General features: G+C 42.8%; 1 protein-coding gene across 2 annotated transcripts in view; it reads left to right on the top strand.

Moving 5' to 3' along the window:
- Nucleotides 1-14,801, top strand: part of Ets1 (ETS proto-oncogene 1, transcription factor) — a 63,244-nt gene continuing 48,443 nt past the window's right edge. For both annotated transcript variants that reach the window (XM_055601458.1, XM_055601457.1), the window contains exon 1: nucleotides 1-400. In XM_055601458.1, the coding sequence (XP_055457433.1) occupies nucleotides 319-400 (82 nt within the window). In that variant the 5' untranslated portion in view covers nucleotides 1-318. The remainder of the gene's footprint in view (nucleotides 401-14,801) is intronic.

The following is a 14,801-nucleotide window of genomic DNA, read 5'->3' as shown; positions in this document are numbered from 1 at the left end:
CGGAGGCGAGCTGCAAAGCGCCAGCGCCGGCCAGCGGAGCGAGCGCCCGGACCCAGGAGCGAGCGGGCGAGGCGCGGGCGAGGCGCGGGCGAGGCTGGGACCCGAGCGCGCTCTGTGCTCCGCCAAGTGCCAACTTCTCGCGGACTGGCTGGGCGCGCACCTTCCCGCGGGGCAGTCAGCGGGAATTAGAGATTTTAGGGGGGAAAGTCGGCTTCGCTCTGTCCCCTTCCCCCGGATTCGAAATCCCCATTAAAAAGCAAAACAACAGTTAACAGCAAACTTGCTCTCATCCCGCCGGCCCCCTCAACTCCCGGCACCATGAAGGCGGCCGTCGATCTCAAGCCAACTCTCACCATCATCAAGACAGAAAAAGTGGATCTGGAGCTTTTTCCTTCCCCGGGTGAGTGGCGACAGAGAGGCCCCCACCCCAGCTCCGTGTCCCCTCCACTTCCCCTCTGGGCTGCGCTGCTCCCTCAGGAGCCTAGGATGCAGGGTCCAGGAGGACCCTTAGTTTTTCTGTTTTTTTTTTTTTTTTGGGGGGGGGGTTGCATTTATTTTCACATCTGAGTTTTTGAGACTAATGGGGAAAAGCTTATAGAATTTCCAGCGCCCTAATTCTGGTGTTTCAGTTTTCCCACACAAGCGAGAACCTGATAGTATTCCTTAACGTTAGCAAGGGGGTCTGACGTTGCCTCTCAGGTCACCCCTTCACACACACCGGCTGTGTCTCCCTGGTGTTGGAGCTTGATGGGAGGGTCCTACGGAGTGCTCAAAGGGTGTCTGGCCAACTGCCTGGCCTTCAAGCGCGTTTCCAACACTCTTGCATCCTAAGCGCCCTGTCATAAGTCCCTTTGAGTCTCACTCCTCTTTTCTAGGATGAGGAGGAGGTGGAGGGAGGAGAAATGAAATTGAGCTGTTTTAACTTTGGGAAAGTCTGATTCCTTCCCGTTCATGTAGCTTACTAACTTTACTGGCTTTCTGTTCTGCCATGTTTTGTCCTCTGGTACCAAAGGTCCTAGAAGAGGGAAAGCATCCCGCCACCAGATGTGGTTTAAGTGTATTTGGTTCATGGTTTCGTTTAGCAGGCTTAAAGGATTTAAAGAAGAGAGGGATAGTAAAGACACCGAATTTTGTCTTGGAAGGAGATTTTAGTGCTCAACAGATGGAGTCAACCCTTCAGGATTCCTGAAACGAGCACAGCTTGAGAGGGAATGTGCCTTTTCTTAGGATAGGGAGCTGGCAGCCGACCTCAAAGAAAAGTGACGTTGGAGGTGAAAGGATATAGAAGGGTACAGGGAGAATCTGATGCATTTTGGAAAATAATTGGCTGTCACAACACACACCTCTATTGGGTCTGATTATCCATAAGTTTACTTGCTGTCCCCTGCCTTTGCCTCTGCTGTAATGAATTGCATGCTTAACCCTTTCCTTAAACTTTCGATGCAAGCCAAGATGAGGTTGTGACATTCTGATGTGCTGCAGAAATGTTGATAAAGACATTTGGGTCCCATCCCTTCCTGAGACTCCTGTCATCCAACACTGGATTGCTCTGTACGGAAACCTTTGTCACAGTGTGATGACAGTCAGAGCCATGCTGAGCTGAGGTCTCTCCTAGAGCTGTGGAGACTTCTAAGGCACAGGTAGAAGAGATGATGTGAAGGTTATTCTTTGGGTGTTCATGGGAGCCAGAAGTTCTCTGGGTTACAATTGATTGAAACCATATATAGCAGAAGTGAAGGTATAGTTCACAGAGAAGATATAAACTCACTAATAGACCCTTTCCCTAAGAATGGCTTGTTTACATGTGCTGTGTGTGTTTATGGGGAAGAGACAGATCTGAGTGTCTGGGAAACATCATGTGTATTATGTCAGTTGACATACCTACAGTGGCTCCTTCCTGCTGGCAGTGAGTGAGAGCCCCTGGCTGCACATGTTTTAGATCATAGCAAATAGCTGAAGCATGTGATTGTTAATTATTATTAAACATTTGCGATTTGAAAGCATTTGTTTCTGTTACTTCAGTTATTGATAAAAATAAATTATGGGTAAGTAACTTTATTGAGCTGTCCCACCAGTAAAATAGAGCTAGGTGGTCAGCATTCATTATACGAAGTACCTTCACATTGGCTTTTTTTGGTCAAAAAAGGTGTTCAAGGAATGCAAGTTGGAAGTGAACCTGAGCTACACACTATTTAAGACCAATTGGAGCAATATAGCAAAATCCTTTCTCAAAAATAAAAAGTTTCCTATCCACTGACCTTCCGAGCAACAAAGCAACAAACTTTCCTTTGGTCCAAGAAATCAGTACTCTCCTGCCACTTACTATGATGAGATTCCCCCCCCCCCCCCGTACTTTCTCATAGAAAATGAAGGACAATGGTTTGTTGATTATTGTAACTATCTTTAAAGCATTTTTCAGGACTGTAGTTGCATTTATGTAAATATTATGCCCATACCGCAGATGGGGAACTAGAGGCACAGAAAAGTTAAGACACTTAGGCAAAATTCTCCACAGAGCCAGTGGCTGAAGGAAGATAAATCCTTGTTTCTAACTGGTCAGTATACACAACAGTGTGCAATAGCGCCAGTTACCTTTGGAAGCTCAGCAAGGAAAGGTCAATGGAGACTTCAATTTTCACGTGCAAAGATGGAGGAAGCCCTGGCCAGGACTGTCAGTTTTCACTAGTGGAAGGATATTAAGTAGAGCTTTATTTGGCCTGTCAGACCATATAGGACAACTGTATCAAAGTTTGACTTCTCACAGTATGGGTTTGTATCGATGACTTGGGCCTTAGTGTTTATCATTATGGTTTTTCATGGTATTGCTTAGTTTCTTGTATGGAGACAGCTAGCGTGGGGTATGATGGTGCCTCAGAGATTAAACTAGAACTTCCTTTCTGCCTCTTCCCTAGATTCCTAGAATCAAAGAGATGCAGTGGGAAGTCTGAGGGTCCAAAATTGGAGACAGAAGACCTGGAATATTTGTCAGCCTCTTTTTGGTTAGGACTTGACCAAGAACCTTTATTCATTTTGTCTTAATTTTGAGGTCTGACATTTTGACTACAGCAAGTATCAAGTTAATATATACTTTAAAATAACCCCGGCATTCAGTTTCCCTTGTAAGTGTAAAGTGGGGCACACTGTTTCATTGTATACTTCTCTCAGGGCTTATATAGATTTTAACCAAATGCAGCCTTGATTTGTTTCTTGTTCCTTCCTGGTGTGGAGGCTTCTGAGTAGGAATTGAGGCTATGATGACAAGGTGTGGGAGCAAATGCCATTTTGTTTTTCTCCCTGCCCCCACTCCATCTTTATGGTGAGGTGAAGACAGTGGCCATAGAAGAACAGGAGTATTCATCCTGGCTATTTGCCCATTTATAAGACTGAAAGGTTCAGCCCCAACTTCCATCTTACTTTGATAGAGGGTTAGAGGATGTTCATTCCCTGGGTACCTTCCCCTTAACCCCCCCCCCCTTTCTTTTTTTTTGAGACAGGGGTTCTCTGTGTAGCTTTGGCTGTCCTGTCCTAAACTCACAGAGATCTGCCTGCCTATGCTGCCCCAAGTGCTGGGATTACAGCACCAGGCTTGGGGACCATTATTGTCCTTGGAGGTGGGAAGAAATGTCCTTTCTCAGTCTGTATGGTCTTCATGTCCCTGCAGACAATAAAGAAGGGGAGAGATGCCAGATTGCTAGCGTCACTTGTTCACTGTGTTTCTAGATCCCTTCTTAGTGTTAGTGACTAAATAGTCCAGTGGCTTAGACAGGGACTGTGCAACCAGCATGTCTGGGTGTGAATCCCTAGTTAGTGGCTGTGTGACTTTGGTCAGACTACTTAATCTCCTGCCCTGTGCTCCAGCTCCTGCATGTGTGAAATGAGTGTGATAATGAATGTGTGGATGAGGATGAAACCTGAATATGTGGAAAATCTTAACGCAGTGCCGGACTGGTAATGGAGTCTATTGAGCAGTTAAAGGAAAAGCAAGTCAACAGAAAGCTTGAGCAGTGTAGGACTTTCAGAGGACAATGAAAGGTTTGGTAGGGAATGGGAATCTCGTGGCTGGTTTATATATGTCCTTCAGATCTATCACTTGGGAAGGAAAGAACAATAGAGAAAAAAGATCTCCTGGTCTGAAATCTTGCACCAGTGGGCTTTATTATTCGCTGCAGAGAGCAAGTATGGTGAGCAGTTCATTTGCAGGGTGTCTGGAAGCCTGATTGTCATTCTGCAAGGTCTAGAGGCTGATAGAGCCTGTCACTGATGCCTCAGAGCAGGAAATCTACAAAGTCCAAGGACAATGGGGACATTTGCAGAGTCAAAGGAAAAGTAGAGTTTTTTCCTTCTTTACTGGGTTGAGAAATGCCTCTTGTCCAGTTATTATAAAGTATCTAACATTTTATTTATTTACTTGGTTGGCAGAGCTTGCATTCCTGGCATTTTTTGTTGGTTTGTGTTGCTGCATTTTTTTTTTTTTTTGTTCATGTAACATTTTTTACCCCTCTTAAAGAGGCCAGACCACCCTGTAGGAACATCTTCTCTCTCTAGGAGACAAAGCAGCCATGGTCAATTTCCCTAAGCCCAGCTTGGTGTGGGCCCCACCACAGTTTCTGCAAAAGCAAGAGCTGGTTAGTGGCGGCCAGGATTTTCCAGGAAAGAATATCCCTGTTTCGAGTACAGTGGATAATTCCATTGGCAAATGTGACAATGTAATTATAGACAGAATGAAAACCATAGCTATGATGGCATTCCAGGAGCTTGTGGATGGTAGGTTCTTATTATCTAACTGTTGTAGGGAGTTTCCAAAATGATTATTGATTGTACTTTGTATGTTTGCAATGTTCACATACTGGAGGATACCCGATTCACACTCACTCTGGGGGAAATATTATTTATTGCTTTTTTTTTCAGATGAAGAAAGTGATATCCATGGATGTACATACTTTTCTAAGTCTACACTTTAGAAACGTAGACACTGGTGAGATGTGGCAGGTGTTGGGTATCCGAAGTAGAAGCTGTTAGCCACTCTGGAAATTAAACCAGAGTCTGTATAAGAAGGTCGTGTTGGCTGGTGCTTTGGAGGTTCAGGGAGTACAGGGGCAAGACTCCGCTGAGCTGAATTGTCATCTGAGTGCCCTGGACAGCTTGTTGAAAGGGTGTCACCAGGTGTAGCCATCCAGATGTGTACCCTTTAGAAGAGGCTTAAAGATCTCAGTCACTGTAACCTCAGAGGGTTGAAGGAAAACCAATATTCTTGTGTTTCAGTGACTTTCAGGTGTTCTAGGCTTAGTCTCTGGTGGGACCATCAAGTCCCTGTGCCTCTAGCTTTTACCCATTATATCTCCTCTGGTACTGGAGCTGCTGTGAAACCATAGTTTTAGGCCTGGATGATGAAAGATGTTGACTAGCAAACTGAAGGCAGTTGAAGTTTAATTTTCTGCTTTGTCAAGAGGCCAGGATAACTTCATTTGTTCTCTACACAGCAAATAACTTCAATGTTTCCTCCAAAATGTATTTTTTTTTTTTCAATTCCAGTTACTATGTCAAGGCCTACAGAGTGGCTATAGGGGAAGGTGGGATGGTCCCATCAGCACATGGCTCATTTCGAAACAGACTCTGCATTTTCCCCCCCCCATGGTCAAGGTATTGATTCCTTTACCATTGTATCATGGGGCGTATTTCTCTAAATACTTAGCATCCTTGAGCCATGCAGCCATCACAAAGAGCTTTCCTATGAACAGAGAGATTCCCTGCTTTATTTATTAGCTCCACCATGGTGCATTGGTTCCTTTCCTCTGCTCAGTTGGACTCTCAGGTAGCATTTGCCTCCTTGCAGAATTTTAGATCTCCCACCTGCTTGTAGCTCTTAGACTCTGCTTAATTCAGGGTTAGAAAGGTCAGAGCTGTTCCCAAATCTGTCATTTTTATTCATGATGTTCTGCAGCTACCTTTTTTCCTCTTTAGGTGAGTTGAAGATAACGTCTTACAAAATTTCAGTATATGTTTCCCAAATTGCACCAATGAACTGTTTCAACTTGACTGCATTTCTGAAGCCTGTGTCTCTCTGGGTTTTCTTACATCTGACTGTGATCCTTATGCAGGAAGGAATTGGTCTGTGGTATAGGGTTGTAGTAGACCTGATTTCAAGTGCAGAGTCCCATGATACAGTAGAAAGACTGCAGTTCAAGCCTGAAATATTTTTATCACCTTGATCATCTTGATGCTAGGTTCTTCCCTGTTGCTTCTGCTTGTGCTAAGCCTGTCACTTGATAACCCAGGTGTGTGTGTGTGTGTGTGTGTGTGTGTGTGTGTTTCTGTTCATGTACTATTCCACAGTGCCTCTTTTCGGAAGATATCTGTTCTGTTTATGGAAAAGAATAGAAATTGTAAAATATTGTGTAAAATATTGGTCCACACAATGTTATTAGACCCAGTTAGGCAGCACTGGGAGGGATCTTTAGGCAGTTGGATTTGAGATCCTGGAGCAGTATAGACGGGAAGATCATATAACTTACCATCCAAACAGGACACTTTCAAAGGTGTATATTTTAGTAATACTCACACCAGAATGATAAAACTTAAAGGAGAACCCTCTGAGGAGAAAAGGTTCTTTGAACTTAGGCACTAAGTTTAGAACAGGATATTCTCTAGAATATTCTCTGTCAAGTGCTCATTTAAAGGCTTAGACTATTTAATAAGCAAATAAGACTAGATTAAGAGCTTAATGTTTTCCCTCCACTATGGGGAGTAATCCTTTTAAATTTGTTTTTGATGCAAAGCATAGTGTTTCTTAGCACCCGCACCCAAAACTCTACCTCATATTGAGTGCTTGGAACTCCTTGGTAGCTAGGTGTAGCTGTGATAAACCATTAACTGTGTTTTGTAGAGTTCTGCAGTGGAACTGTAAACTTTTTGCATGTGTGGGGAGGAGGGAGTATGTGTATGAGTGAGAAAAATGAACTTTTGAGTTGGGGGACGGGAAATATCATTACATTAGTGAAGATAATTAGAACTTTGTTTTGTTTTATGGTATATCCAGGATGAGATTTATAATATTGGGATTAAAAAAAAAAGGCAAAAGAAAAAAAAAAAGTGGGTTTTCTTTTCGAGTCATTAAAGTGGATAAAAACAAAACTACTACACAAGCCCCCATCTGTTTAGGAGGAGGGGAGAATGGAGGGTTCAACTGTAACATCCCGTTTGGCTAAAAAGTGAGGAAGAAGGAAGGAGGACAGAAAGAGTACAAAAGAACCAATAAAAGAACAAAAGGAATTTAAGTGGATTTCATAGACTTTAAAAAATATCTCCCTCTGGACCATGTATTATGCTGGTCCTGGTTTTCTTGTCTCAGGTGGCCTGGTGGACAGTCTTGGGCCTGTTCTTGGTCTTTGTGTTGCCATTTCTGAACATGTTAGACTCCTCATTCATCTGTGGTTGGTCAGCATAATTCAGATGCTGTTTTTCCCATGTTCTAGATAGGAGGATAGGCATGGGTGCAGGGCTTCTTGTATTTTCTATGCCTGATGAGTATTCTTTTTCAATAGTTCTTGGATAGGATGCCTTTATAGTCCAGCTTTCTGGAGGTCATGGGCTTCTTGGAGGCATTTGAAGGAGCCATTACAATAGGGGAGGACTCATTTTTTTAATAAACAACAAGGTGAGAATGTTGCAAATTTAGAATGAAAGGAAAACTAGAAGGAAAAAGTATTAATTGTAGAGACCAAAGAGAGGTGTTTGATGCTAGGATCTAAGAGACGTAGAGAATCTCAGGAATATCTTTGCCTTTCAGAGTGGGGAGGCGGGGCTAGAGAGATGGTCAGTGCTTAGAGCCTATACTGCTCTTGCAGAGGACCTGAGTTCCAGGTATCTGATGGCTCATAGCTGTCTGTACCTCCATTTTCAGGGTGCCCAACACCTCTGGCCTCTGTGGACAACTACAGTCCCATGCACACTCCTTCACATATACATAACTTAAAATAATAAAACTTCAACAGTTAAAAAACGTATGGTGGTTTCAAAGACAGAACAATGTTACTGAGTAGGCTTCTGAGAGGGCTGAGCTTTTTTTTTTTTCTTCTTGCATTACTTTCCCTCCCACTCATACTGTTAGTTGCTAAAACCTCTGTATCAGTTTATCAGAATAGGCGTTAAACCTCAAAGAACACACAGAATCAATCAAGTACATATTTTTTAAGGCAAGAATGGAAAATAACTTAGTCAGGCATTTGTGTTTGCAGGTGAATTTTTTAAAAAGTTTTTAAGGGCTCCCACTATGTGCCAAGCCTTGTACCTGTTCTTAAATTAATGATTTGTGAGAGAGAGAGGTGGGGAGGGGGAAGGAGAGAGAGAAACTCATGTTTTTCCAAGATAATTCATTGTCATCATTCATGGTCAAAATAATGTATGATAGGTCTGATTTTAAATTATATTTTTGAAAATTCATTACAGAGTGTTTACAGTGGAAAAACTTCTATGCAACTGTTTTTTTTTTTTTTTTACTGATTCTTATTTTCCTTGATATTTTTGTCTAAGTTTTAGAGCAGTTCTTTACATTGTGTGTAGGTTGTCTTCCATATCCAGATATTACTATTGCATAGAATTCAATGGAGAATGATCGCTACTGGTGAGGGGACCAATGAACAGAGTAGAGTTAAGTATTACGTATGAAATATAAAGTTCCCTTTGTAGGCTCAACACCAGAGAGAAGAAGGGGAGGGATGGAGAGACAGACAGACAGACAGACAGAAACAGAGATAGACAGTGACAGTCAGGGAGTCAGGAGGGTTCTAGCTATGTCCATGTACCTGCTTGTATGACTTTGGGAAAATTAAAGTTATTTATTCTGTATTCTGAATCTCACTTTCTTAATTAAGTTAGATAAGTTAACTAGAGAAGATAACCCAAGGTTTTTCTTAACATTGATGCCTTGTGACTTTGGCAACAGTAAAGGCTGGTGAGGAATGTAGACTGCTATTTAAGAGGTACACAAATCCCTAAGCTGATTCAGTCACTGGGGAATTTTGGGTACCTCTGTAAAGGGCAACTCATAGAAGGGCATTAGGAATTGCTGTAGGAATTGCACAGAGCTATCACGAGTACCACAAGTTAACTGAGCGATCCACTCTTAACCCCTGGCTCGAAGCTGCCTGTGGTCATTTCTGAGTATGTTGCCCCAGGATAACGCGGGGCCAAGAGTTCTATCTTCCTCTTGGTCTTCAAATATACAACTTCCTTTCCGAGTAAGCTTTGGCCACAGGGCCAGCTGAAGGCAGCTCCAGGGAGGGGTCTGAATTGGAGGAAGAGGAGGTTAGGAGTCTGATAGGTACAGCAACCAACCCAGCTGTATCCTCACAGCTGACCATGTGGTCTGAGTAATGACTTATTTCATGGAAGCTGCCCCTTCTTGTTGTTCTGTTCTGTTGAGAAACAGTCCCCTCCTGTAGCAGGAATGTACTCTGCTGTGAACTACCTCAGCACCTCTTCCTGACAAGCCCAGTGAGTCAAGGTCCTCACTGCCTGTTTGCACAGAGGGAAGGGCCCATGCCTGCTTGTGGGACTGTTTACAGATGGTTCCTGGGCAGCAACCAGCTGACCCCGCTGTGGGCATGGCCTGCTTGGTGGAGTTGGGGGTAGACAAGATGCCACCTGCTTTGGCTTCCCAGCCATCCAGGAAGCTCTAACTGTGTACTGGGTGTGGTAAACACCGACCCTCTCGCTTCTCAGAGGCTGCCTCTGCGGCTGTGGAGTCGCCTACGCATGCTTGTTATCTGTGATCTCATTTTATTGATGTTATTTCTACATTTTGAGAAAGATCTGTCACAGTTAGTTACCCTTTCTTTGGGAAACAAGGGCCTAAGTTCAATGTATCGATTTGGGAGGAAAACAAGAAAGACTGCCATTGAGCTCTTTATCAGAGGGCATATCTAATTCCTTCCCATCTTTATTTTGCTGTTAGTGGTGTGGTTTGTTTGAGTGTGTGTGTGTGTGTGTGTGTGTGTGTGTGTGTGTGTGTATGTGTGTGTGTGTGTGTTAGGTTTTAGATACTAGCTTTGTGCCAAGGACCCTCACTGTTCTATCCTACTCTGTAATAGTGAAACATTTATTCCCATTTCATAGATAAAGTAGCGTAATGTCAAACTTTGTCACAAAGGCCCTAAGCACTACTTACATTCAAACCCCAACTCTAACATTATATGTATGCTATCACCACAGTTTTTTTTTTTAACTACGTAGGTGTTTACTTTGTAGGGGATGCTGAGGTCTGCTATGCGTATTTATCAATCTGCCTAAATACTGCCTCATAATTGGACAATGTGTTACAGTTTGGCATATGACTTTACCCATCAGAGATCACATTAATCCTTTGAGTTGATAATATTTAGTGGATAAGGCAAGTATTGTAGGGAGGCCAAGTTGTTCTTTCAGCGTTACATGCAAAGAAATGACAGAACCATAGGAGTTTGTCAGATGTCCTGACATTTCCATTTAGCTACTCATCATAAATATTTCTTTTGTTTAATGAGCACCCACAGAATATACACAATAAACATGAGCACGAGATTGAAATGTCAACAAGGCACTCACCCCGGTTTTTTTTTGTTGCAGGAAGTACCCTTCCTCTACATGTTTTATACATTTTTAATGAGCCCCACATAGTTGTCTAACTGTAGAGCTTTGAACAGACCCTTGTGATGTCAGATCTAGGAAAGCAAGCGGCAGAGATACCAGGCTACTGGGCAAAAACTAAGAAGCATGGCAGTTTAGTTACTTGTCAAGGAGCAAGAAGAAAAGTGGGTTGTTCCATAGGCTACTGGATAAATGTGCGCTTTTCTTTTCAGAGAGGTTGACTTTGGACTTTAAGAAGTATTTTTTTTTTATTCATAAGAGATTTGAAAAGAATCCATCATATGTACCATATTAAATTAAAATGTGCTTGGCTTGGGTCTTCTGTGCCTTAGTTAATATCAAGCAAGTCCATTTTGATGAACAGTGGGAACATCAGACAGCCAGGGTTATGCTTCTGGAAAAACAAAGCAAAAAACAGAGTAGAAAAATTTGAATCTTACAGTACATGTTATATAAAAGAACTGTACCTAAGAGGCATATAAGAATATTCTTTCCATTTAAAATAGAGGTACCATTTCAACCATGGTACCAGGTGTGTGTGTGTGTGTGTGTGTGTGTGTGTGTGTGTGTGTGTGTCTGTGTGTGTCTATGTTCACTCAGAGTCTAGTTAGATTGGATTAGATCCCTAATTATTCTTCTTAAGAAAAGTCAGCCCCTTCCATCTCCTCCTTGTTTTAGTCTTGCTGTAAGCCAGTGCGTTCCAAAGCCAAATGACAAATGCTTGGCCTGAGAAGTATTCCCTTGGGCTTGCTACTGTTTCCTTGCATGTGCATATACATCCTAAATAGCCACCAGTATCCTGTGTTTCCCTGGATGATTGAACAGGGTGAGTTGAAGATGGAAAAATGAGGGCAGTACAACAAATTATAGCAGAAACAGAAAGAAGAGTTAAGGTTGACATGTTTTAGTCTGGGCACTCAATTCTTGTCAGGAAAATTTTCGAACACATATAAAGTAAATCTTAATCCATCCACAAGCTGGTTATCCTCTTCAGACCAGGCTCAGTAATTAACTCACTTTCAAGTAGCCCAGAGCAGGCCTAAAGGGACATTTTTTTATCTTAACTTGCCTGGCTTGTCTTATCTCAGTGGCTTGCTGTCCACTGAGCTTGCCCGAAGAGGTCATCATCTCTTGTTCTTCTGAGGCCTGATATGGGACTCAGAGCACCGAGTCTGGTTTTTCTCTAGGCCTTCAGGTATTTGGTACCTGTTCAGTCTCTGTGTTCTTCCTGAAGGGCACTGCTCTGAGTGAGCTGTCATTATTTGGGTGAGAGAGTAGGCTGGTTAATGAGTTCATGTTTAGATAGCGCCCGAGTCAGTGCTGATGCAGGGAGAGTTGTTTAATTAGGGGGAGATGTGATACAGAATGGTGACGCTCAATGGCTGATGCTCACCTCTCCAAGGTGAGTCACATATATGTGTACAGGAAGCATATCCTTAATTTCATACGGATCAAGAGTCCAACTTTACACCTCCCTGCTCGCTTGCTAGAGATAAAATATTCTGTAAAGCATTTGGGTGTTCATACCTATTTTCTACACATAGCTGTAGCTGTGGCATAAGGGATAAGAGAAATAAAAGTAATGTTTGTAGAGTACCTACTATGTGTCAGGTGCTTCACAAGGAGCTTTACAATATTCACGTCCTTCAGGCACTTCTGTGAGGTTAATGTTTTTTCCCTACCTTTTTTTTTTTCCAGATAAGAAACTGAATCTCAGAAAATTTCAATTACTCAGGGCCATCGAGGCTCAAAGTCACAGATAGGCATTTAGAGCTTTATCACAAAGACCAGCCTCCATAGCACACCCATTTGGAGAGAAACCCTGCCAATACTCTTATGAGAAATCTTGATTCCTGGGGTGCTATTCTCTGTGTTATTTAAGATCCTCGTTATTATCAAGGTTAGGAAAAAATTTCTCAGTTGTATATAACTGTATATCGTAGGGATGGGTGTGGGTAATTTGTAGCATGTATTTTTCAAGTCTAAGATGGATAAATGAAAGCAAACTTGCATACAGATTTGGTGCTTTGGCTGCCCACTGGGAAACTGAGGAATGAAGTGAGAGCTCTACCATGCCTGAGAATTTTCCAGGGAGGGGACAGAAGTTTAGGCTTTGAGGCCACTTGATGCAACAGGAATGTTTGTAGGAAAATAAACACACATGGAATGAATCAACATCTACATGCTGGACCCACAGTTAACCTCTTTCAGCAGGAGGAGGAGCAGGAGGAGTCAGTCTCCCTCTCTCTTTTCTTAAAAATGGAACTTTTTTCTTAAGGCCTCTCTAAGAGGACCCTAGTGGCTGTTCTTTTGTTCTTACCAAGAATTTTCAGCATAGGGTGGCCTGATAGAATAATTTAGAAATTTCAGAGCATCCAATGGATTTTGGGTGCTGATTGAACAAAACAGCAGCAGGGTGTCGGCAAGATTGGACACTGGTGAGCTGTGCTGGCTTCCCAGGGCTATTTGGTCAGCAGGCACTCCTTGCTGGCCCAGTTCATGCAGTGAGTAAGCAATGAACAAAGATGAAGCAAGGTTCTGGTTGCTCAGAGCTGCCTTGCTTCGTAGGAAAATAATATTTCCAGTGGGTTTATAGCTCAACCCAATTCTAGGGAAGTCGTATTTTAATTAGCAAAGGCTGGTACAGGATCCACACTGGTCTCCTCCTACATTGGCTACTCACAGTATTAGCGGAGCTCCCCACAGTTCTTGTTCCAACAGAGTCTAAATGTGATTCATCTTATTTAGTCATTAGTGCCTGGTTCTTAAGTTTGTCGGGCGGATTTACTTGTGCCATTGGTTTTCTATCATAATCTTATGTTACAGATCCACTCTCCTTTCTTTCCCATTTGGCAGATGAGAACTAATTAAAAAAAAAAAAAGGCTCATGTTTAGGTTTTTCAATACTTGAGTTATCTCTGCCCTTGGGTGGAACATATTCCTCAGCAAAGGCAGGTGAGATCTCCCTTGGTTTGGTTCTGATTTGTTACTCACTAATTTGTCCTAAGGCAAATGATTTGGCTTCCCCAAGCCTTGCTTTTTGGATCCTTACATAAAGATAATAATAAAGCACTCCTAGGGCTGAGACAAGGACTAGAGATAATTCCTCTAAAATACTTTATTTTTTTCCTCTTTAAACCACAGCCCAGGGTCTCCGGAAATGGTATTACCATTGTCTCAGCCCACCGACTTCTGTACCAGTCTCCCGTTGCTGCTGACATTTCTTACTTCAGTGGCTGTTAAAACTGTGGTTGCAGTTAACCTGGTTACAGAAAATTTTCCACTTGACACCCCTTTAACCAAGTGAGCCAGAGCAGGCCTGTGGCTGGCTACATTATTTTCCAGTCCCTCTCTTCACATACTTACCATATCTGAGTTTAGGCTTTGGCTGGGTTTCCAACTCCATAGCACTCTTTTCAGACACAGTCCTTCCAACTGCAACAGGAAGACTTAGCCTGCTTGTTATCAAAGTTCAGATGATTTTCACTGTCGGAAGCACTCCTTTTGCTCTGGAACTCTTTTTTTTGTTTTGTTTTGTTTTGTTTTGTTTTGTTTTGTTTTGGGGAGGTGACCTACTTTATGATGCTTAAGGAGGAAAAGTACTACCAGATACCCCAGTGAGGCAAGTAAGGTTCTGGTCACTTGCTGGGCCAGAATACTCTGCTTACCATAGGTACACAAGTGAAGGTGTAGGCAATGAATCCACTTGGCAAATGCCTCAAGACACAGAAGTGGCCTACTGTCTATCCTTCCTCAGGGTTCTCCCTCCTGGTTTCAACAGGCACCTGTTGAGCTGTCCTGGCTCATCCAGACTTTCCTTAAAACCCATGCATCTCTGGGTGTCAGCAGTTGATGATAGCAGCAGATGATTTACAACCAGAATCTGGCACCTAGAAAAGGGGATCCTGTGTCTTTAAACAGCTGTGCGCCAGTGTGTGTAAATGTGCTTGCTAATCCAGTGACTAATTCAGTATATTATAAAGCAGCAATGAGCTTGCTGCCAAGGCAGGGCTCTATCCCAACTGGAGGGTGTGTAGGGCTCAGGAAATTATTTCTGAAGCATGTTCTCTCTCTCCTTCCAGCTCACTCCTCTGAATTTTATCTCATTCGCTCCCTGAACCAGAGTCCTTCCTTGCCCTCTTGATTCCTGTTCCTCCAATCTCCATTCCTCTTTCCCC

The sequence above is a fragment of the Psammomys obesus genome, unplaced genomic scaffold (assembly GCF_907164565.1).
Source record: "Psammomys obesus unplaced genomic scaffold, mPsaObe1.curated_primary_1811, whole genome shotgun sequence".
Classification (NCBI taxonomy): Eukaryota; Metazoa; Chordata; class Mammalia; order Rodentia; family Muridae; genus Psammomys; species Psammomys obesus.
The sequence above is the reverse complement of the archived record's forward strand: the minus strand, read 5'-3'. Positions and strand labels throughout refer to the sequence as shown.